The sequence below is a fragment of the Leptopilina heterotoma genome, unplaced genomic scaffold, assembly GCF_015476425.1.
Source record: "Leptopilina heterotoma isolate Lh14 unplaced genomic scaffold, ASM1547642v1 Lhet_166, whole genome shotgun sequence".
NCBI classification, from domain to species: Eukaryota; Metazoa; Arthropoda; class Insecta; order Hymenoptera; family Figitidae; genus Leptopilina; species Leptopilina heterotoma.
The window spans coordinates 370201-393290 of record NW_025110882.1 but is presented as its reverse complement, the minus strand read 5'-3'; the positions used below and the strand labels follow the sequence as shown (position 1 = coordinate 393290).

General features: G+C 23.3%; 2 protein-coding genes across 4 annotated transcripts in view; one reads left to right on the top strand and one right to left on the bottom strand.

Annotated features, from left to right (window-relative positions):
- Window positions 1-23090, bottom strand: part of LOC122499272 (aquaporin-like) — a 240862-nt gene that overhangs the window by 29427 nt on the left and 188345 nt on the right. The gene's annotated exons all lie outside the window — the stretch shown is intronic.
- LOC122499270 (protein couch potato) overlaps window positions 1-23090 on the top strand; it is a 101221-nt gene that overhangs the window by 21233 nt on the left and 56898 nt on the right. For all 3 annotated transcript variants that reach the window (XM_043607521.1, XM_043607520.1, XM_043607522.1), the window contains one exon: window positions 20426-20503. In XM_043607521.1, coding sequence (XP_043463456.1) covers window positions 20456-20503 — 48 coding nt within the window. In that variant the 5' untranslated portion in view covers window positions 20426-20455. The remainder of the gene's footprint in view (window positions 1-20425; window positions 20504-23090) is intronic.

The following is a 23090-nucleotide window of genomic DNA, read 5'->3' as shown; positions in this document are numbered from 1 at the left end:
AAAAAATTCAATTACACTTTTAATAGAATTTCGGGAAATTTCAATTATTTTTAATTGTTATAATTAATTTAATTTTTATAAAAATCCAATTATCTTTAAAAAATAGAATTTAAATATTCTAGGAAACTAAATTACAGTATTTGAAATACAATTTTTCGAAATTTCAATTTTTAAACAAAAATTATTTTTAATTTATCTTCTTTTGAAATTAAATTAATTTAGATGCATTTTTGGACTGGTTAATTTAAATTGTATAATAATTTCTCAATTCTTTAATATATTTCTTTAAAAAATTCAAATGTCTTTAAAGCATTGAGTTAAAATTTCTTAGTATATTAATTTTTTTTATTTACATTTTACATTTTTTTTTTAAATTTTAGTGTAAATTTTAAACCGTCTGATATTTAATTATTTAGCAAATGTTTTAAATTAAAGTTCATTTTAAGTTAATTATAATTAATAAATTTAAGAAAGTTAATTCATTTAGGGAAAAAGTTTGGAATAAATTTTTAAAAATTCACGAAAGTAATTGAATCTTGGAGATCTTACAGGAGGAATTTTTAGAAATAATTAAATTTCTATAGGTTTCAAATTAAAATGTATAAAAACTTTCAAATAATGAATTGAAAACAATTAAATTTTAGAAAAATTTTAATTGACTTTTTTTTGAATAAATACTTAAAATCTCGAAGAACTTTCTAAAAATGATTAAAAATAATTGATTTAAGGAAGAATTTTAATTAAAAATCCCAAAAAATAATTAAATTTTAGAGAAGTTACAGCAGCAGTTTTTAGAAATAATTATAAATTTCAAAAGGTTTCAAATTAAAATTTTTTAAAATTTTACATAATCGACATTTTCTAATATTGAATTGAATAAGCAATTGAATTTTCTTCAAATGTTAAGTGACTTTTTTAAATAAATAATTAAAATCTCGAAGAACTTTCTGAAAATTATTAAAAATAATTGTTTTAAGGAAGAATTAAAAAATTTTTAATTAAAAATCCCCAAAAATAATTAAATTTTAAAGAAGTTACAGCAGCAGTTTTTAGAAATAATTAAATTTCAGAAGGTTTCAAAGTGAAATTTTTGAAACTTTCAAATAATCGATTTTTTCTAATATTGAAATTGAAAACTGAATTTTAGACGAATCTTGAGTGATTTTTTTTATAAATAATTAAAATCTCTAAGAACTTTCTAAAAATTATCAAAAATAATTGATTTAAGAAAGAATTCTAGTAGAAATTTTAAGGTATTCTGTTTTAAAATTCATTGTAATTATGAATAGTTTTTAAGGTGAAAGAAATTCAAGAATTCATGCACTGAAAAAAAATGTATTTGATTCAAATAACCGATTAGTTGACTATCATCAATTAAATATTGAATTGAATCAAATAATATTTATTCGAGTCAATTAAATGGTTCAGTTCATATTTGCTTCAAATATTGAAATTATTGATTTAATTACCATTTAATTGACTCCAATAAATAATATTTGATTCAAGTAAATATTTAATTGATAATATTTTATTTAATAAATTAATTAATCGGTTATTTGAATCAAATAATTTTTTTTCAGTGTTGATTTTTAGTTTTTCAGAAACGTTGTCAAATATCAGATTTGTTTCCAGTAATTTTAGAAGTTTGATATTTTTCCAATTTGTACTTTTGAAAAAATTCTCTAATTGATTTTTTCCAACTTTTCCCTGATTTGTGTCAAATCTGATGATAAAATATTTCTTTAAAAAGAATCATCCGTCAATAAAATTGAAGCATAGAGAGGAAGAAAGAGTATTCTTTAAGAAAGATTGTTTCGTTAATTAAGACGATTATCGTGGAGAATGGCTTTTTTATCCTTCTAATTACATAGTCGCGCAATTCTTGTAACAATAGTTTCACTTATATCACCGCGCGAGTTTGTTTCCATGAAATATGATGCAGCGCAAAATAAGTATTCCGTTGGTGAGTCGCGAGTAGTTTTCTTATTCTTACATCGGGTTATGACAGAAACTGCAACCTGCATTGCGTACACATACATTTAATATAAATATATTCACGTTATGTTTGTGCGAGTGCCACTCCGCTTTTGTTTTCAACACTATTATGTTGTGCAAGTTTCTTCAAATGTTTGCAAAACCCATAAAAGAAGAGAAGGGGGGGGGGAGGAGAAAAAAAAGTGTTGACAATAATAACTAATAATATTTTGTATATAAACTGTTTTTGAATTATTACCGGAAATGTTTTGTAGCTCTTGCACAAATAATTCTCGTGAAACAAAACTAATAACTTGTTTTTTTTATTATTGTTAAACTGGTTAAAATATTTTATTTCTTTACTTTTGAAACTTTTGAATTTCTATTTCCAACGTAGTTCAATAAGTTTTTCAAATAAATCATTGCAGTGAAATTAAAATTGTATTACATAATTGAAAGACTTGAATTTTAAAATACTACGTGATGACAAACTCATTATGTGAGTATATTGATGATTTTTCTCTTCAAGTGGTCATTGACGCAATATATGCATTTTGATGAGATTACATTTTCTAATTAATTTTTTTTTTTTTATTCATTTTTATTCATTTTAATTCATTCTTACTCATCATTATTCGAACCGATAGAAACTTCCCTTTTCATCGATTCAGCCCCTTTTTCAATTTTAATGAGTCAAATTTCTTTTCCACTCCTTTTTTTTTGCAGTTAATTAATAAATAAATTATTCACTATAGCTTATTTGTTCTTTTTATATTGATTATCTTTTTTAATTTGAAATTCCCTAGAATAAGTTTTTAAATAAAAAATTGAGCTTTCAGTTTGTGAAACATGTATACTTACATATCGAGTGAAGTTATATATATTCGTTTAACTAATGTAAGTACTTTTATACGTGGCTCGAAACTTTTTAATTTTAGAGTTTTCTGGTATCGAGGATTTGAAAAAAAGACTTTAAAAGTTTTAAAAGATTTGAAGTAGCTTTCAGAATCTAAATAAATTTTAAAAAGATTTCTATTGATGTAAAAAACCTTTCTGAGTTTTTAATATAGGTACGTGTGCGCGATGTGAAGTTTGATTAAACGCGTTTATAAAATCGTTGGCAAAAAGGGTTTAGCAGTTAAAAATTTATTCCCCATTTCCCAAATATAGTAGGATTGCATAAAAAATAAAAATTCAAAAAAAGAAATTCTTGAATAAATATTTAATTATTTTATATTTCATTATTATTGATTGTTGATTTTATTTTGGAATAATTTTAATATTACGGCAATATGAAAAGTTTGAAATATGTCAATTTTAGTTTATTTTTATCCAATTAATTATTTCAAGTATATGAGCAGGTAATATATTCCCTTTTTAAAAGCTTTCAACTTTGCATATATGAGTGTCATTTAAATATCTAATTAAAGATAAATTATTAAAGTTTAAAAATTTTCCTTCTTGGCCAATTCAGACTGAAAATTAATTAAAATAATTCTTCACTTAGAGCTGTAATACATTTTTAGATTTCTAATTATTAACGGTTAGAATTTATTATACTTTTCGCAGAAATTCAATTATTTTCAAAAAATTTTAAAAAAAAATTATTTAATTATTTCTAAATGTCAATTATTTTCATAAATAATAAAATTCTTCTTCGAAATTCAATTATTTACAAAATCTTTTATTTTCTTATTAACAATTCAATTATTTTCATGAATGATAACATTTTTTACAACGATTCAATTATTTTCATAAAAAAAAATTTTTTTTAGGAATTCAATTATTTTCATAAATAATAAAATTCTCTACAAGAATTCAATTATTTTCATAAAATAATAAAATTTTCGCATGAATTCAATTATTTTTAATACAATTTTAATCGAGTTTCTCGGAAAATGTATTAATTATTCTTAAAAATTTTATGGAAACTCGTAAAAGAATTCAATTATTTAAAAATTTGTTGATAAAATTCTTTATGAGAATTCAATTTAAAAAAATATTTAATTATTCAATCAATTCTTTAAAATTTCTAATTAAATTCATTCAAAATTCAAAAGAATGGAAATTCTGCAAAGATATTTATCAAAACTTTTAAGAATAATTGAATTCTGATATATTATTAAAATTTCATTTGAAAATAATTGAATTTTTGCAATAAATTCAAAATAATTGCAATTCTGACAAAAATTTATGAAAATTTTAAAAAATAATTGAATTTTTTCGAGAAATTTAATTGAAAAAATAATTGAATTCTTGTAATGAATTAAAAATATAATTGAAATTCTGACAAGAAATTTATAAAAAAATTAAGAACTTGAATTCTTTCAAAGAATTTAAAAAAAAAAATTTAATAATTGATTTTTTCGAGGAATTGAAATTAAATTTTTAATATTAATTACATTTTCCCAGAATTCTATTTAAAATAATTGAAATTCTGCAATGAGTTTTATAATATTTATGAAAATAATTGAATTTTTGCAACGAATTTTATTAAAATTTTAAAAAATAATTGATTTACTGAGAAAAAGTTTATTATTTTTATAGAAATAATTGAAATTTTGTTAAGAATTTTATTAATGTTTTTGGAAATAATTTGAAGAATAATTTTATTAATTATAAAGATAATTTACGAGAATTTTAAAAAAAATTTAAATAATTGAATTCTTCAGACGAATTTTGATAGAAATTTTTAAAAATAATTATATTTTTCAAAAATTCAATTAAAATTCTATTTAAAATAATTGAAATTCTGCAATGAGTTTTATAATATTTATGAAAATAATTGAATTTTTGCTTAGAATTTTATTAAAATTTTCAAAAATCATTGAATTTCTGTGAAAATTTTACTATTTATGAAAAGAATTGAATATTTGCAAAGAATTTTATATAAATTTCGAGAAATTCGATTAGAATTGTATTAAAAATAATTAAGAATTGTGAAAAAAAATAATTGAAATTGTGCGATGAGTTTTATTATTTATGAAAATAATTGAATTCCAGAAGAAAATTTTTTTTTTATGTAAATTATTGAATCCTTGTAAAAGAATGATATTATTTATGAAAATAATTGAATTATTGCGGAGAAATGTAGAAAAGAAAATTGGTAAATAATTGAATTCCTGTGAATTTTTATTAATAAAATAAATTCTTTTGGAAAATTGTACTAAAATAGTAGATATTAAAAATCATTGAATTAAGGAAATTTTTTGAATATGAATTGAAATGTCGCCAAGTATTTTAAAAAATTGGTAGAAAATAATTGAATTTTTGAGAAGAAATTATTGCAGAAATTTCATTATATTTTCGAAAGTTTTTGAAAATAATTGAATTTCTGGAATAATTTCTAACTTTTCCAGAATTAAATTGTTTTTAATTAAAATTTAAAAAAATTTTGGATATTTTTTAGAAAACTGATACAATGTAAAACAATTGTGATACGAGGGTAATTGTTTTTCAGCTAAAACTGAAATTCAATTGTTTTAATTATTTTGACGATACTTTTTTAACTATTTCTGATTATTGGTAGGTACTAAAATTACTAAACAGGTGTTGCAGCAAAAGAAGATGTTTCTATATTTCTATTAAGAACAATTTTCCCAATAAACCGAAAGTATTATTAGACGATTTATAATTAGTCTTGTATTCGTGGATTGGTGCTTGGAATATATTGACCAATAAGCGTCCCAATGGTATATGCAATTGGGGCAAACAATGAACTCTTGTCAGTACTGACACGAATATGAAAATATTTCAATGAATGAGTTTTATAAATATTTCGCCCTGTACTTTTGGGGCATTCCGATATTTATCAATTTTTTTCGTTCTTTTTGTTTTTTTGAATTTATTTGATAGGATTCGAAAAATGAAGGATATGCTGGTTATTAAAAGGCAAGTGGTTTTGAAATTGAATTTAAGACCCAGGTCAATGTGAAATACACGAGACTAGCAATGACTTAATTCAATTTTAACGAGGTGGATTAACAAGAAACCTATCGAAACCTGAAATAGATGGAAAAATGTGTGTGTAGAATGACGAGAAACGCGCGTTTCAAATTGAGGCTACCAATGCGAAGCGTATAGTTGTGTATTGCTCTACACTTTCCAGACTTGTTTTTCTAGAGGTGAATGCTTTGTGTCCCCAAGTAGCAAAGAGAACGTTCTCAATGCTCTAAGATAGACGTGCCCTATCGAGTGCTCTCTTTTCAGCCTCAAGAAACCTGCTTTGCTCACGAAAATTGCACTTGTTCCAGTTTACAACCTGTCTTTTCTCTCTTTTCAAAATTATTATATTCCTTTGTCCCAAATCACTATTTTCGAAACAATCATCAAAAGTCAAAGCTAATTTTGTTGACTAACGTACATCATCAAGTGAACTGCTAATTGCATGATTCATTGATTGACTCAAGACGTGATCAATATTCCGTTTCTCCTCTAAATACCACATACGAATTAAGCAGAATCGAGGAAAGAAAATCTAAATATTTATTTAAAGTCAAAGAGCGAATTATTTATTTATTAAAATAGAAGATTTCCATTACAGATTTTAGAACGAAAATAAATATTTAATTCAATAATTGCAATAGTGTTTATACTGAAATCGACTTCAATTTCAAGTGGAAACTGATCAATAGAATCCAAACATTTAAGTGATGTCAATGGGATTGAAATTGGGTTGCTCGATGCAATGACGCACGACGGATAAATGTCACAGGTCTACCTATACCTAATTGAGATGTCTGAATTCTTTTTTCCAACAATTTTACAGTATACACACCTCATTTGGAGTTAATTAAACCTATCTGCACCAACTAATGTCGACAATTTTTTTATTTTCTAATGCTCCAAGTTTAGAAAATATTTTACACCCCAAACGAGACACTTTTTAATTGCTCTCCCTCTCCACTTTCATGCATTCTTTTTTTTTTAATTCTTAGTTTTAAAATAACGCTAACGAACGTGTCGAGAACCCAAAAAGAGAGGAAAAAAAAATGAGAAAAAAGAGTGGAAAACTTTATATGCTAATATTCCAAAACAAGACATTTTTTCACGTTCTATTATTAAAATGAGAATGTAATAATAATCATGAGGATTTAAAACAACAATTATTATTATTATAAATAACAGATTTCTTGGCAAAAATTTAATTATTTTTAATAAAATTTCTCGAAAGAATTCAATTTATTATTCTTAAAATTTTTTATAAATTTCTTGTCAATTCTTTTCAATTTATTGCAAGAATTCAATTATATTTAATAGAATTTTAATAAAATATCAGAATTAAATTATTTTTAAAAATTTTGATAAATTCCTTGCAGAATTTCTATTAATTTTTTAAATAAAATTTCTCGAAAGAATTCAATTATTCTTAAATTTTTCATAAATTTCTTATTAGAATTTCAATTATATTTTTAATTCATTGCAAGAATTCAATTATTTTTTTTTATTTTTCAAAAGAATCCAATTATTATTCTTAAAATCTTCGATAAATTTACTTGCAGAATTTCAATTATTTTGAATTCTTCGTAAAAATTCAATTAGCTTTAATATAAAATTTCTCGAAAGAATGCAATTGTTCTTTAATTTGTTAGTAAATTTTTTGGCAGAATATCAATTTTTTTTTTTTTAATAAACTTTCTCGAAAGAATTCAATGTATTCTTAAAATTGTTTATAAATTTCATGTCAGAATTTCAATTCTTTTAAAGTCATTGCAAAAATTCAATTATTTTCAATAGAATGTTAATAAAATATCAGAATTCAATTATTTTTAAAAAAAATTTGAAATTACTTGCAGAATTTCTGTTAATTTTTTTAATAAAATTTCTTGAAATAATTCAATTATTCTTAAAATTTTTCATAAATTTTTGTCAGAATTGCAATTATTTTGAATTCATTACAAGAATTCAATTATTTTTTAAAATTTTCATAAATTTTTGTCAAAATTGCAATTATTTTGAATTCATTACAAAAATTCAATTATTTTTTAAAATTTTCATAAATTTTTGTCAGAATTGCAATTATTTTGAATTCATTGCAAGAATTCAATTATTTTCAATAGAATGTTAATAAAATATCAGATTTCAATTATTTAAAAAAAAAATTTTAAATAAAATAAATTTTTGACAAGGATTCAATTATTTTCATAAATATATCGCCAAATTTTAATTATTTTTAATAGAATTCTAATTGAATTTCTGTAAAATGTAATAATTCTTTAAAAATTTTATTAAAATTCTTCGAAAGAACTCAATTATTTAAGAATTTGTTGATAAAATTCTTAATAAGAAATCAATTTTAATAAACATTCAACATTAATAATAATAATAATAATAATTATTCAATAAATTATTTATTTGCATTTTATTTGTATTTAAATAATTGAATTCTCATCAAATTTTCTAATAAATATTAAAAACTGATTTAAAAATGAATTTTAGTTGAAATTTAAAATAATAATTGAATATTAAAATGATTATAGAGTGAATTTTTAGAAATAATTGAATTTTGCAAATATGAAAATAATATGAAAATTTGAATTTTCCTACTTTTGAGTTCCAATTGTGTAGAATTAATTTTTTTTGAAAAAGTTTAATTGAATTTTTTAAAAAAATTGTTTTTAGGTTTTTATTTTCTAATATATTTATGGGATTTCTGAATGAACGAAATTTCACGTAAAATTGAATTGTAACAAGTGGATTTGAAAATTCTTAAAGTACTTTTTCAGAAATTATTAAAAATAATTGATTTAATGAAGAATTTCAGTTGGAAATTTTACATGGAGAAAAATATAAACTAACTTCTACTACTTTTACAGTAAAACATTTCTGGTAACTTTTACTACTTTCGAAGTAAATTTTACTAGTTTTTAAAAAAACATGTTTTTTGAACGTAGTGAAATTTACTTCGAACGTAGCAAAATTTATTCTGAAAGTATAGTAAAAGTTACCAGAAATTTTTTACTATAATTGTAGTAAAAGTTCTTATAATATAAAATAATGAATTAATATTATAATTATTCAATTATTTTTAATATTCTTCTAAGTTCTTTATTTTTAAAAAGGTTTGACTTTGAATGTTTAGAAGAATTTTTAATTCCGTCGGAATTATAAATAATTACATACAACTTTTATTTGTTCAAACAAATATGCAACAGATTTGATCGAGCAAAAGTTTGATAAGAATTCGCCATCAAATGTAAATTTCTGCAAGTGAAAATTTGATGAAATGTAAATTTTCTGCCATTTGAGAAAACGGCTAAGTAGCATTCTGGTAAATGACAATTTAGACTAATGATCTGCAGGAAATATTCATGCATCTCTCCAACATATAGCGGTCCGAGTTGTTGATGATAAAAATATCACTATCAGCTTTGACAAAAATTTATGTAAAGTTTAATGAGTAAATCTTCGTGTAAAGTTTAATGTAAATCTTCATTTAAAGTTTAATGTAAATCTTCATGTACAGTTTAATGTAAAATCTTTATGAAAAATTAATAACGTTTCTTGGGGGAGTTACTTAAAATCGTATATGCATAACATTTTCGATCTCTCCAATAATATTAACTTGCAATAAATGCTACACCATATATTCATATATATTTACTTGATTATTGTTGAAATGTGACTGTTTAACATTCCTCTATTCACGACATCGTAAAATTACCGATAAACGATGACATTTCCTAATTTGCATATATTACACAAATGCATTTAACGTTTATACATTCAATTCGCACAGACACAAACAATCAAAACTAGATTTTGGCCATCCTGATAATTAACTATCATGATTTATACTACAAAGCTGTGAAAATCCATCATAATTCTGATTTTATTGAATTTCATTATTTCAACATTTTCTAAAAATCAATTTTCGATTTTTGTTCTGCGATCATTTTTCCTATTATAACTCTTAATGTGATTCTTTTTTTTTTTGCTTCTGAAACAAGTTCTAAAACACAAATCTTGTAAACAACATATCGATCAATGAAACAGTAATTTAACGAAAGGTCGGTATTATACATCATTGCTATGACAACACACACACAGTGAGTGCGCATGTCGAATTCGATCACGCTGCTTCAGCAGGTGTGTGTTTTCAAACATATATATATATATATCTCTTAGTGTGCGGCTTGAAAATTACCTTGTAAAATTACCTCAATATTACGGAATAAATCGCTTGACACTATCGCGTTAAACTTACCCTTTTTACGACTCTTACACTTTACGAGAATACTAAAATGGAGACGTGGAGTTGAATCTGTAACAATGCTCATGCCTAACGTAAATCTATGCTTCCTATTTCAAGATAACGAAAATCTATATTTTCCAGGAATGGAGAATAACTAAAATTTCTACCATTCGGCTCTCTTTTCTCATGTTTTAAATTCTTTTTCTTTCTTTTTAAAAAAAGGATGTTTTGCCTTTAAAAAAAGGGTTTTGCCTTTAAAGAAAACATGCTACAAAAAGGAAAAAAAAAATGTTACAAAAGGAAAGGTTGTGCCTTTTAAGAAAGGTTTATTACTTTTTCGATTTTTAATAATTGGGACAAATGGATACTATTTCGGATTTTAAAAGAAAATGTGATTTTTCTTCCGCACTTGGTCTCAATTTTTATTCTGTTCTTAATTCTGTCGGTTGAGAGTGAGTTTTAAGAGTTTCGCTACTTTCCTATTAAATAAATGAGAGAATCCTTTTCTGGTTTAATTTTTCAGGAAGTTTAAAGTGGTCAGAGGCTTTATTTGTTCTTTTCTTTTCATGAATATTAGGCATTTAATTCGGATCGTCGTAACACGGGCAATATATGCGACTGTGTTTTTCACATGGGTTGGTCGGGTAATAACAGAGAAGGGCAGAATCATTTCTTGGCACATGAATAAGTGATCGGCGTGCTGTACTCGGTTCCCCTGTTCTAAGGCAAGGCAGACTCAACGTCGCCGCTATGTCTGTACTATATAGATTTTGCCAGTGGCGTAGAACAACTTTTTCACCCCCGCAAGTTTGGATTTCTAATTTCTATCTATCCTCCAACCAAATTTTCTCTCTCTCTCTCTCTCTCTCTCTCTCTGTTTTTCTCTTAATAAAACGGAAAAAAATTAAAAAGGCTACATTAATTTTTCTTCAGTCAACATCTTCCTTTTTCTTCTCTATAAAAAAAATTTTATACACCATTAATAGAATCAATAGACTGATTACATTTAAGTACATAGCTATATCGACATAAAATTCTCATCATATCGGATTTATGGGCATTGTGGGCATGAGGGAAATTTTTATTTTTTCCTTTTATGATGAGGCAAAACTGTTGGAAGATGGGTTTATTGATAAGTTAATTGCGTGTATTATTTTTGTGTTTTTTTAATTTTTTTTCTTGAAATTGCGTGTATAGTAAAGTAAGTAGAAGTAGAGAGACAGTATAGTGTAGGAACTAGCGCTTACTGTGGCATAGGTATCAATAATGAAAGCATGCGAGGTCAAACCAATTGTAATGTACGCTGGTTGATGCGCCATGCTATGTTCTCAAACATACATACATCTCGACCTATCGCCTATTCACGATTGCATCTTTTATGATCTTCTTTTCGCCCCTACAGTGTTACATCGTCAGCTAAATGTAGAGCTTAGGTCTTTGACATTGCCGTCCAATAAAAAGGTTTAATATTATTTACAAGTTCATTTCTTTTTGCTTCGAAATTATCACTGAGATGCACGAACTATTCTTTTTATTCTTTTTAGGTTTGAATCAAATATTTGATTTTTTTCGATGGACGACTTGTATTTTGACCTATGGTTAAAAAATAGACCTATGGTTTAGACCTATGGTTAAAATATAGACCTAGACCTATGGTTTGGACCTACTCTCAAAATTTGAATTAGTAAAAATTTTTACTTCTTCGAATTATTGACTGACTTTTTGCTTTTGAATTAGTAAATTTTACTAAAAAATTAGTAAAAATTGCTATTTATTATAGTGAAACTTACTAATTGAAAAACAAAAAGTCTGTCACTAATTCAAATTAGTAAAAATTTTTACGAATTTGAATTTAGAGAGTAAGAACAACTGCGATTACAGAAATTCAATTATTTTAAAAAGTGATAAACTAATTCATATAAATTCAATTATTTTCAAAAAAATTTAATAAAATTCTTCGCAAGAATTCAATTATTTTTAAAAAGGATCAAATTTTTCATAAGAATTCAAATATTTTTAATACAATTTTAATAAGATTTTCCCTCGGATTTCCCAAAAGAATTCTATTATTTAAACAAAATTTTAATTAAAGTTTCACAGGAATTCAATTACTTACCAATTTTTTTTTATAAATTTCTTCGAACCAATTCAATTATTTTTAATTTTCTACTGAAGTTTCTCAAAAGAATTCAAATACATTTAGAGAATTAAAAAAAATAGTTCTGATAAATTCAATTATTTGGAAAAATTTAAATAAAATTCTTTTAAAAATTCTATTATTTAAAAAAATATTGAAAAAATTCTTTACAAGATTTAGTTAAAAAAATTGCAATTTTAAAAAATTTTCCTATACAATTCAATTATTTTCAATACAATTCTTTTTAAGAATTCAATTATTTTCACAAATAATATATTTTTTTTAATGAGAATTTAATTATTTAAAAAAATTTGAATAAAATTCTTCGTAAGAAATTAATTTTTTTCATAAATAATACAATTTTCCTCGAGAATTGAATTATTTTAAAAAAATATTTTGATGAAGTGCTTTATAAATTAAAATTTTTTTTTATAAAATTGATCATAGAATACAATTTCGTAAAATACAAAATTCTTCGAAGCAATTCAATTATTTGAGAAATTTTAATAAAATTCTACCCCAGGAATTCAATTCTTTTCAAAAATAAAATTTTTCACAGGAATCCAATTATTTAAAAAAAAAGTGTAATAAAATTCTTTGTCAGATTTCAATTATTTTCAATTTTTTTATGGAATTTCTCGATGGAGTGTAATTATTTTCAAAAAATTTTCAAAAATTCTATGAGAAATTCAATTATTTAAAAAAATTTTGAATAAAATTCTTCACAAGGAATTAATATTATTTTTGATAAATAATATTTTTCTTCAATTATTTTCAGAAATAAAATTCTTCGCAGGAATTCAATTCTTTAAAAAATGTTGTTAATAAAATTTGTTGCAAGAATTCAATTATTTTCGTAAATAATAAAACTTATCGCAGAATTTCAACTATTTTTTATACAAATTTAAATAAAATGATACAAAATTGCATTTATTTAAAAAATTTTTTTTTAATTCGCCGAAAGAATTCAATTATTTTAAAAAATTTTTGATAAAATCCTTCGGAAAAATTCAATTTCAAGAAATATATTCAATTATTTCTCTTTGTATTTAAATAATTGAATTCTCGTTAAATTTTCTAATAAAAATTGGTTAAAAATGAATTTCACTTAAAATTTTAAATTATAATTGAATATTAAAAGAGTATTATAGCGTGAATTTTTATAAATAATTGAATTTTGAAAAGGGTTCAAATTTAATTAAAAATTTGTGAAATAATAATAATTTTGTTTGTTCATAATTATAATTGAAAATTTGATTAATTCAATTTTATTAAAATGTATTGATACTAATTGAATTTCTGCAAAGAATTTTACTATTTATCAAAGTAATTGAATCCTTCCAAAGAATGTTATTATTTATAAAAATAATTAAATGTTTGCGTAGAATTTTATAAAATTTTTGAAAATAATTGAATTGTAGAGAACAGTTTAATTATATTTATAAAGACAATTGAATTTTTGAGGATAATTTAAAAAAAATTTTTAAACATAATTGAATTTCTGCGAAGAATTTTATTACTTTTGAAAATAATTGATTTTTTTTTAGAATTTTTTAGAAATTTATGAAAATAATAATTGAATTCTTGTGAAGAATATTTGTTAAAAATAATATTTAAAAGAATTTAGTAAATCTGAAGAATTTTGCTATTTATGGAAATAATTGAATTCTTGAGAAGAATTTTTTTTGCCAGTTTCTAGAAATAATTGAATTCTTTTGATGAATTTTAATAAAATTTTTAAGAAGAATTACATGTTTCGAGGAATTACTATTTTTTTTATTTTTTAAAATTAATTATCGAATACAAAGCCTGAAATCGTTTAAATCTTTCTAAATCTTTTTCAAAGTTTTTGAAATTATATTTTTGAATCAAATTTGATTCAAATGCAGAGGGAATACTTTGAAAAATTGATAGATATAAATAAACAAAAGAATTTTTTTGCGATAATAGCTTCTCTATTATTTTCGCGTATATATAAAAGCGAGTTTCGAGTTTTGAAAAAGTTTATCCAGCAATTTTCTAATTATCAAGAGACAAAAGATGTGCGACCCTTTGAAATGCAATTGTTTTAATTTCTGGTCCGCTGGGGACTGAAAATCTAAAATTTTTGTAGTGTGGGTCGCAAAAGAATAGAGGAGAGCGAAAAGCGTGGTTCCGCTTGAAACTTAAATAAAATACCGGAGCTCAGGTTCGATGGGCACAGACTTGTTTTCAACAAGATAGTCTTCACACGAATATTGTGTCCATATACATTTTGCGTTATACATATGATCTCATTATTATACCCATACAACACACATTGTATGTTTATTTAGTAGAATGCCTCAACCTGAACACCCTTTTTCCGTTTATTTTATTTTTTTAAATTCTAGTTTACTTTTTTTTTCAAAAAAAGAAGAGTCGAGCTACTTTTTTTCAACGCGGTGCATTTTTATACTTTTCATTATAATTCCACATTTTTACTCGTTTTTAATGTGCTCATCAAGAATAACAAGTTTTTATTGAAAAATATGGCTGTATTTTTTGGTTCAAATAAAAAAAAATAATTAATAATTAAATGGCAGCTCATTATATTTAAGTTTGAAAAATTCGTATTGACATTTGTGTCAGTGAAGAATAAAATTTTCGGTATTGATTATAAACCATCAGTGTGTGTGTCTGGTTCCTTCACTTTCAGTAGATGAGGATGATATTGGTCAGCCGTCAAGTAGAAAAATTTCGCTTCAGACACATTGATGAATCTCATATATCGTATATTATCTCCAATTTCTTTTTCACGATGCGATGGATGAATTTCATTTCGAAAATATATTTTACAATAATTGAAAAGAGAGAGAGATACTTTTTTAATTAATTAAAAATAATTGTATTTTTCTGATTTTTATTTAAAATATAGATTAAAAAAAACAAAAAGAGCGGTGAAAATAATAAAAAATCGTAAAATGTGGAAACTACTGCGTGAGAAAACAAATGGGAGAGAGAAGTAGTCATTTTTTATGCAAAAGAAGGCGCGCAGCTTTAGCATTACGTTTAACAATTTGCCTCCGAGAGTCTTAAATATAAATGTACAATTCTTGTTTCTTACTGACGTGCTGTAAATTCAGAGTTTGACTCTGTGACTCCAAGTCTGTTAACACATTTATAATAGTAAACTCTTATTTCTTTTGTCGTGAGTGTCACACAAGAGAAAAAGTATTATTTTCTTTGCTACTTTTTTTTTGCTTGAAAATAGAAATCTTTTTAAAACATTTATTCGCACTGTCCTTCGGAATATTACTTTATACAGTTTTCGACTCGGCTAAATAATTTATTTATTCGAACAAACACCTTTCCGTGTGCAGTGCATGAAACTATTAAATTATTCCAAGGGCGGCGCAAACAAACTCGGCGCCCTAAGCATCATTTCCCCTCACACCAAACAAAAGCCAATATTACCTAATTGCTAATGGTAATTAGAAATTTTTTACTATCGATACGATTCAATTCATATTTTTTTTAATTTTTCTGGAAACAAATTTTTTACTATCGATAAGATTCAATTAATATTTTTTTTAATTTTTCTGGAAACAAATTTTTTACTATCGATACGATTCAATTAATATTTTTTTTTAATTTTTCTGGAAACAAATTTGTCGATTATTAGTAAATCATTTCAATAAATTAATTTAATTTTACCACTCAACCTGAAAACCTAAAAAAATCTGGAAATGTTAGGAAATTTTATAAACCTTGAAAAAACCTGGAAAAGTCAGAATTTTGATTAAATTTTAATTGTATTAAAAATAATTGAATCTCTGTAAAAAATTTGATTAAATTGAGAAAGTTTTTGAAAATAATTGAAATTATCAATTCTTTGACAAAGAATTTTATTAAAATTTGTGAAAATAATTGAATTTTGACGAAGAATTTTATTATTTATCAAAATAATTGAAATTTTGACGAGAATTTTTTTCTACTTTTTCTTGGAAACTTTCATTAAAAATAAAATTCGTTTCAAAAATTCAATTATATTTTCATAAATAGTAAAACTCATCGCAAAATTTCAATTATTTTTAATATAATTTTAATGAAATTTCTCGAAAAATGTAATTATTTTTAAAAATTTCATTAAATTCATGAAAGAAATTAAATTCAAAAAAGCCTTTCTAAAATTTATTTATTCGAATTTGTATTATTGTCAATACATTTTAAATTAAACTTCTTAAAAGAATTAAATTATTTTCAAAAATTTTAATGAAATTCTTTTTTACAATTCAATTTTTTTTTCAAAATAATTGTAATAAAATTCTTCGTAGAAATTTAATTCATTTCCATAATTTATCAAAATTCAATTTTTTTTTAATATCTACTGTTTCAATAAAATTTCACCAAAGAATTCAATTATTTAAAAAAAATATTTTTAAATTCGTCTCCAGAATTCAATTATTTTCAAAAGAAATAAAATTCTTCGCAAAAATTTAATTACGCGGTCAAAAGTTTTTAAACATTCTAGGAAAAGTTTCAATTATTTTCAAAAACTTTTCTCAATTAAATGAAATTTTTTACAGAAATTCAATTATTTTCAAAAATTTTTTTATAAAATTCTTGGCAAAATTGAAATTATTTTCAAAAACTTTTCTCAATTTAATAAAATTTTTTACAGAGATTCAATTATTTTTAATATAATTAAAATTTAATCGATGTCTTCATGTTTAATGACAATGTTTTTAATAATTGTTTAATTTCAAAAAAGTTTGAATTTGAATATTTTGAAAATTTTTCTGAGCAATAAATTTTAAACTGAATCAGAATATTGTTTAGATTCAAGGAAAAGTAAGAATTTTGTCTGAAATTCAAGGCAAAGTCATGGAAAAAGAAAATTGAATTTTTGTTGACAAATGTAATTTTTAAAAACCTGGAAAAATTCCGTTTTTTCGGAAAAGTCAGGGAATTTGAAATGAGCAAAAGCGTGGCAACGGTGTTAATATTTTTTTTTAAATATTTCAGCTATTTATTGATATTATTTTCTTAAGTTTGAATTAACTATGATATTCCTTAAAAAAATGTGATTCTTAATATTTTAATTATTAATAATATTATTTTTACTGCATAATAGAATGTGAATACAATTAACGAAATTTAATTACAATAAATTTAACCTTAATTGTAAATTAATAATTCATTTACAATATGTGCGACAATTATTATTATTACCATTGCGACAAAAATAATAATAATAATTATTTTGGATTAATATTATATGACAATTAATTTTCGACAATAGAAAGAATTAAATGTCGGCCTTATTAATTATTCTGATAAATGATTATAGAATTGGTTGAACGGATGGACAAATGTCAATTATACAGCACACAATATTCGAAATGCGAGTTAACTAAATTCACATATATTCTAGGCATGCATCATTTTTATCGATTTCAGCTATAAACACTACTGCTAAAGTCATCGCATCGTTGCGGTCAATTACATATGCATATATGACAGATATTCAACTATAGCTTTACCGAATAGTACCTACAATATAAATGTAATAAATTACAAGAAAGTAAATGTAATATTTTTTAATTTTTTTTTCTCTTTCACATATAGGCGAAGATTCTCTTCTTGTAATCCATTAAATATTTACAGGCGCGCATAAAAACCAATAATATCATTAATCGATTATACTTTAAAATATTCACCATGGAAACCGCAATTTCTTTGGAACGTAATTTCAGTAATAAAAGGCGAAATATAAAATTATGTTTGAACTTATAATTTGCTAAACAGATTAAATAAAATTCAGTTCAAGGGTTAATTATTATTTAAGATCCTTTGGATATTAATGAACGTTATTCGATTGAGGTCAAAAGAAAGAAGAAGAAGAATTGGAATTGCCGATGGAAATTTAATTATCGAAGAACATTAAAATATTTCATTCAATTTATATTCTTCCTTTTTTTATAACGACTTTTTTCGACTATTTTCAAAAAATTCTTCTTTTTTCGCCTTTTTTCGACTATTTTCAAAAAATTCTCTTTTTTTACACTTATTTTCAAAAATTGCGACTTTTTCGACTTTTCTTCCAATTTTTGCAACAAAATACCAAATTTTTTTTTTATATAAACCCACGTGAAAAAGTTCCCGGGAATTGGACCGAGATATTCCCGGGACTCTCCCGGGAATTTCTCGGGACTTTCCCGGAGAATTTCCCGAGCGAGTCCGGGAAATTTCTCGAGAGTAACTCCCAGGAATTTCTCGCACCAATTCCCGGGAACTTTTTCACGTGGGAAGAATTTAATGTAAACGTCTTTTTATGCAATTTTGATCTTCTGCTAGTTGGCGGCTGTGGTTACTTTTACTTAAAAGTGCTTAAAAGTCACGATAAAATTTTCTTTCTTTCAGGATGTTGTTCAGCAACATCCCAGCAACAATCTAGAATGTTTCCAGGCTATTAGTTTTAAGAATTTCTTTATATTTTTTTAAAAATTAGTTCCTTTAACATTTGTGGTTAAATATTTTCAGTAATTCATAATAACTTTTATAAAAAAGAATCATGAGCAGTTACAACTATTATGAAAAATTGAATTTTTGTATTTAAATAATTGGAAGAAAAATTAAGTAATTTTAAGAATAAATTAATTAATAATTGATTTGGAAATGAAGTTTAGTTAAAAATTGTAGAAAATAATTTAGTTTCGGAAGGGTTATGATTGTAATTTTAAGAAATTATTTCGCTTTAATTTTGTTTCTTATTTTTTTTTGTTTTTTTTGTATTTTATGTTTTTTTTTGTTCTAAAAATTTGATTGAAAAAAGTGTCAATAAAATTACTTGTATACCGTGTATATGTAATAAACTTGAGATTTTATTTTCCTTTAAAGACTAAGATTAAGGAGATGGCGCGAGATGAGATGGGAGAGAGGATTAAAATATGAAGTTTAATAATTTGATCATGAGCCTCAAGAGGTAGGGCGATTATGATACAGGGGGAAAATGTTGATAAGATTTATTTCGTCCCTATGGGCTTTTCCAAACGCTTTCGCGTTGTATATATTATATACAAAATAAAAAATAAAAATTAAAAAAAAAATACTAGGATATCGGAATTCTATTAATATCCGACGGAAACACGTGATTAAATTTTCCAAATTGGACGGCTTTTCGTTCATTTTAACTTTAGTTGAGTATGAAATGCACCACAATTTAATTGCCTTTAACTGCTTTAGCCAAAACTTTTTTATCGCAATAAAAAAATAAACTTCATACCACTTTTCACGTTTATATATAAAATTTTCATCCTTCTCCACGCATATTACTTTAATTAATTGAAATCTCCATCGACACATTCATTTTTCATGTATTAAATATTCGCTGCAAATTTTATTTTATGTATTATATCCTGTATTATATTTATAAACATTTAATATTTATTATTTATATTTACTAGATTTATATTTTATATACAGTTATAAATGTATTTACTCTCTTTTTTATTATTTTGTTGACTTAAGTTTTCAAGTTTATTAAATTAATTATGAAATATGGTAAAAATTGGAAAATGAATAAAAATTTAATGTTCGTAATGAAGGGATTAAATTTTATTACTGTGAGAGTAAATTTTATACGTAAATTTTTTGCGTAATTTTTTTTGCAAGTGTGTTTTTTTGTAAGTATATTTTTTTTGTTAGTAAATTTTTTTGTAAGTTATTTTTTTTGTAGAGAAATTTTTTTGTAAGTTATTTTTTTTGTAGAGAAATTTTTTTTGTAAGTTAATTTTTTTTGTAGGGAAACTTTTTTGTAGGAAAATTTTGTTGTAGGGAAATTTTTTTGTAAGTTACTTTTTTCCATGTATAAATAAAATTTTGTTTCGATGGGATTGAAAGAAGTTTGAAAGCGCGTATCATGTGAAAATGGCTTTAACATTTAGTGCGATGAAGCTTAGACTAACTGTCTGAGAGGAAATTAAGAAATGAGTTTTTCAAAGAGAGAAAAAGAGACTGCTTATTAATTCCGCAATTGACTATCGATTCGGCTTAAGTACAAGTCAAACCAAGAAGTCCATTCCCTTATCTCTGTCAGGCCCGTCTAGCAATTACCTTAATTAACTCAATTATCGTTCTCTTCTTCTTTCTCTTTTCAGGTGCGCACCTTGTTCGTGAGCGGCTTGCCGATGGACGCCAAGCCAAGGGAGCTCTATCTTCTCTTCAGAGCATACGAGGTTAGTTTTATTTTATTTCATTATTTTTCCTTTTTGTTTACAAGACGCATTTAGTGCTTGCTTTAAATCCCGGTGAAAGTTAAAATATATCCCGTTTTTTTTCTTTTTTTTTTTTTTTTGTTCTTCTCAATCACTACTACATGTGGGTTTTATATGTAATTAACCCCTTGACTTCTATGAAAGAATATGTTTTTTTTTCTTCTGTGACTAATAATTACTAATAGTAATTTTAATTATTATTTTTATATAGTTAATTTATCATTATTTTTAGTAATTTAATATTATTAACGCGCTATTTAATAAAAACGCGCTCTGAAGAAAGGTGCATAGTTACAAAAATTTTTAGGTTATGTTTGTAATTTTAGAAAAGAAAATACACAAAGGAGATCAAGTCTTAATATAAACCAGTAACGTTAAGGTCTTCGTTACACTCTCTAAATTCGAATTATTAAAATTTTACATTTTTTTACATTACTTTTTACTTTAAAATTAGTAAATTTTAGTAATAAAGTAGTAGAAATTACGACTTGTTAGTAAAATTTACTAATTCAAAAGGAAAAAATCTTGAATCTACTCTTGAATTAGTAGATTTTACTAATAAGTTAGTGAAAATTACTACTTATTAGAAAAATTTACTAATTCAAAATAATAAAATTTTCACTGGAAATCAATTATTCAAAAGACAATTTTCATAAAATTTTTTAAAAAGAATTAATTATTTAAAAAGATTTTTATAAAATTCTTCACAAGATTCAATTATTTTAAAAATTTTTTTATAAAATTCGTTGCAAGAATTCAATTATTTTTATAAATACTAAAATTTTCACAGGAAATAAATTATTTAAAAGACAATTTTTTATAAAATTTTTGGAAAAAAATCAATTATTCAAAAAGATTTTGATAAAATTCTTCGCGAGATTCAATTATTTTAAAAAAATTTAATAGAATTCTTCGCAAGAATTCAATTATTTTTAAAAATTTTAATATAATTCGTTCCAAGAACCCAATTTTTTTTTATAAATAGTACAATTTTCATAGAAATTCAATTATTAAAAATTAAAACACAATTTTCATAAACTTTATTTCAAGATAATCAATTATTTAAAAAGATTTTTATAAAATTTTTTGCAAGAATTCATTTATTTTTATAAATGATAACATTCTTCTAAAGATTTCAATTCTTCATAAAAATTTCGATAAAATACGTTGCAAGAATTCAATTATTTTCAAAAATAATAAAAACTCATCGCAGGATTTTAATTCTTCTTAAAAATTCTAATAAAATTTGTTACGAAAATTCAATTATTTTCATGAATGATAAAATTTTTACAGGAATTCAATTATTTTCAAAAATTTTAATGAAATTGTTCGCAACAATTCAATTATTTTCAAAAATTTTAATGAATTTCTTCGTAACAATTCACTTATTTTCAAAAATTTTGTCAAAGCTCTTTATCAGAATTGAATTTTAAGAAATATTCAATTATTCGATAAATCATTTATTTTTGTATTTAAATTGTAATTGAATTCTCGTAGATTTTTTTAAAAATTTTGTAATTCAATTAAATTTTTTAAAAAATTTAATTCCTGTAGAAAATAGAATATCTAGGCATTTAATTATTATTATTTAACAAGAATTATTCTATTTTTGAATGTAATTTTATTTTTTCTTATTTTAATTTAAATTTAGAGAAAATTGATAAATTACTCTTCAAGTTTTTTTCGTATTAAAATTTTTTCGAAGGATGGAAATAAAAAAATTTTGCCACCGCCACGAAAAAAGGCTCCTACGGTCCTGACTGCAGTCGCGATAATAGTTTGAATCGGTGGCAGTTACACTTACCGATGATAATTTCAATCATAGTTGTCATAATTAAATTACAGTCATAGAAATTTGATGGTAAACTTCCAAGATAGTATTTTTGCAATTTATATCTGATTAATAATTATTCTTTTATATTTTTATGGTTATTATTACAAAAATATTTATTATTAATGTATTATTTTTCTTTAAAAATTATTAAAGTTTTGAATAGTTTTTTTACAAAAAATTCTAAAAAATAATTGAGTTTTGGAAAAATTGAGTTGTGCCAATAATTTCAGTATTTGATGCAAATATGAATTGAACCATTTAATTGACTCAAATATAGAAATTATTTGATTCAAATAAAAATTATTTCTATTAATAATATTATTAACAATACATTGAGAAAAATTTATTTGATTCAAATAACCGATTAATTGACTATTATTTAATTGATAACAGTCAATTAATCGGGTATTTGAATGAAAAATGAATTTTTTTAAGTGTATTGTTAATAATGTTATTAAGAATAGAAATAATTTTTAAATAATGCCAATAAAAATAATAAAAAAATAATAAAAAAATAATATTAATAATGATAATGCTAATAATATGATAATAATTAAAATGATAATAATAAGAACAATAATAATAAAACAGTTTAATAATTGAATAATAAAAGAGTTTAATAATTGATCGACATTCAGAAAATCTAAACAAAGAAACGTGTCTAAAAATTGCAAGCTTTGTTCATCGTTTCCCAAGAATGGAAACGAACTATTA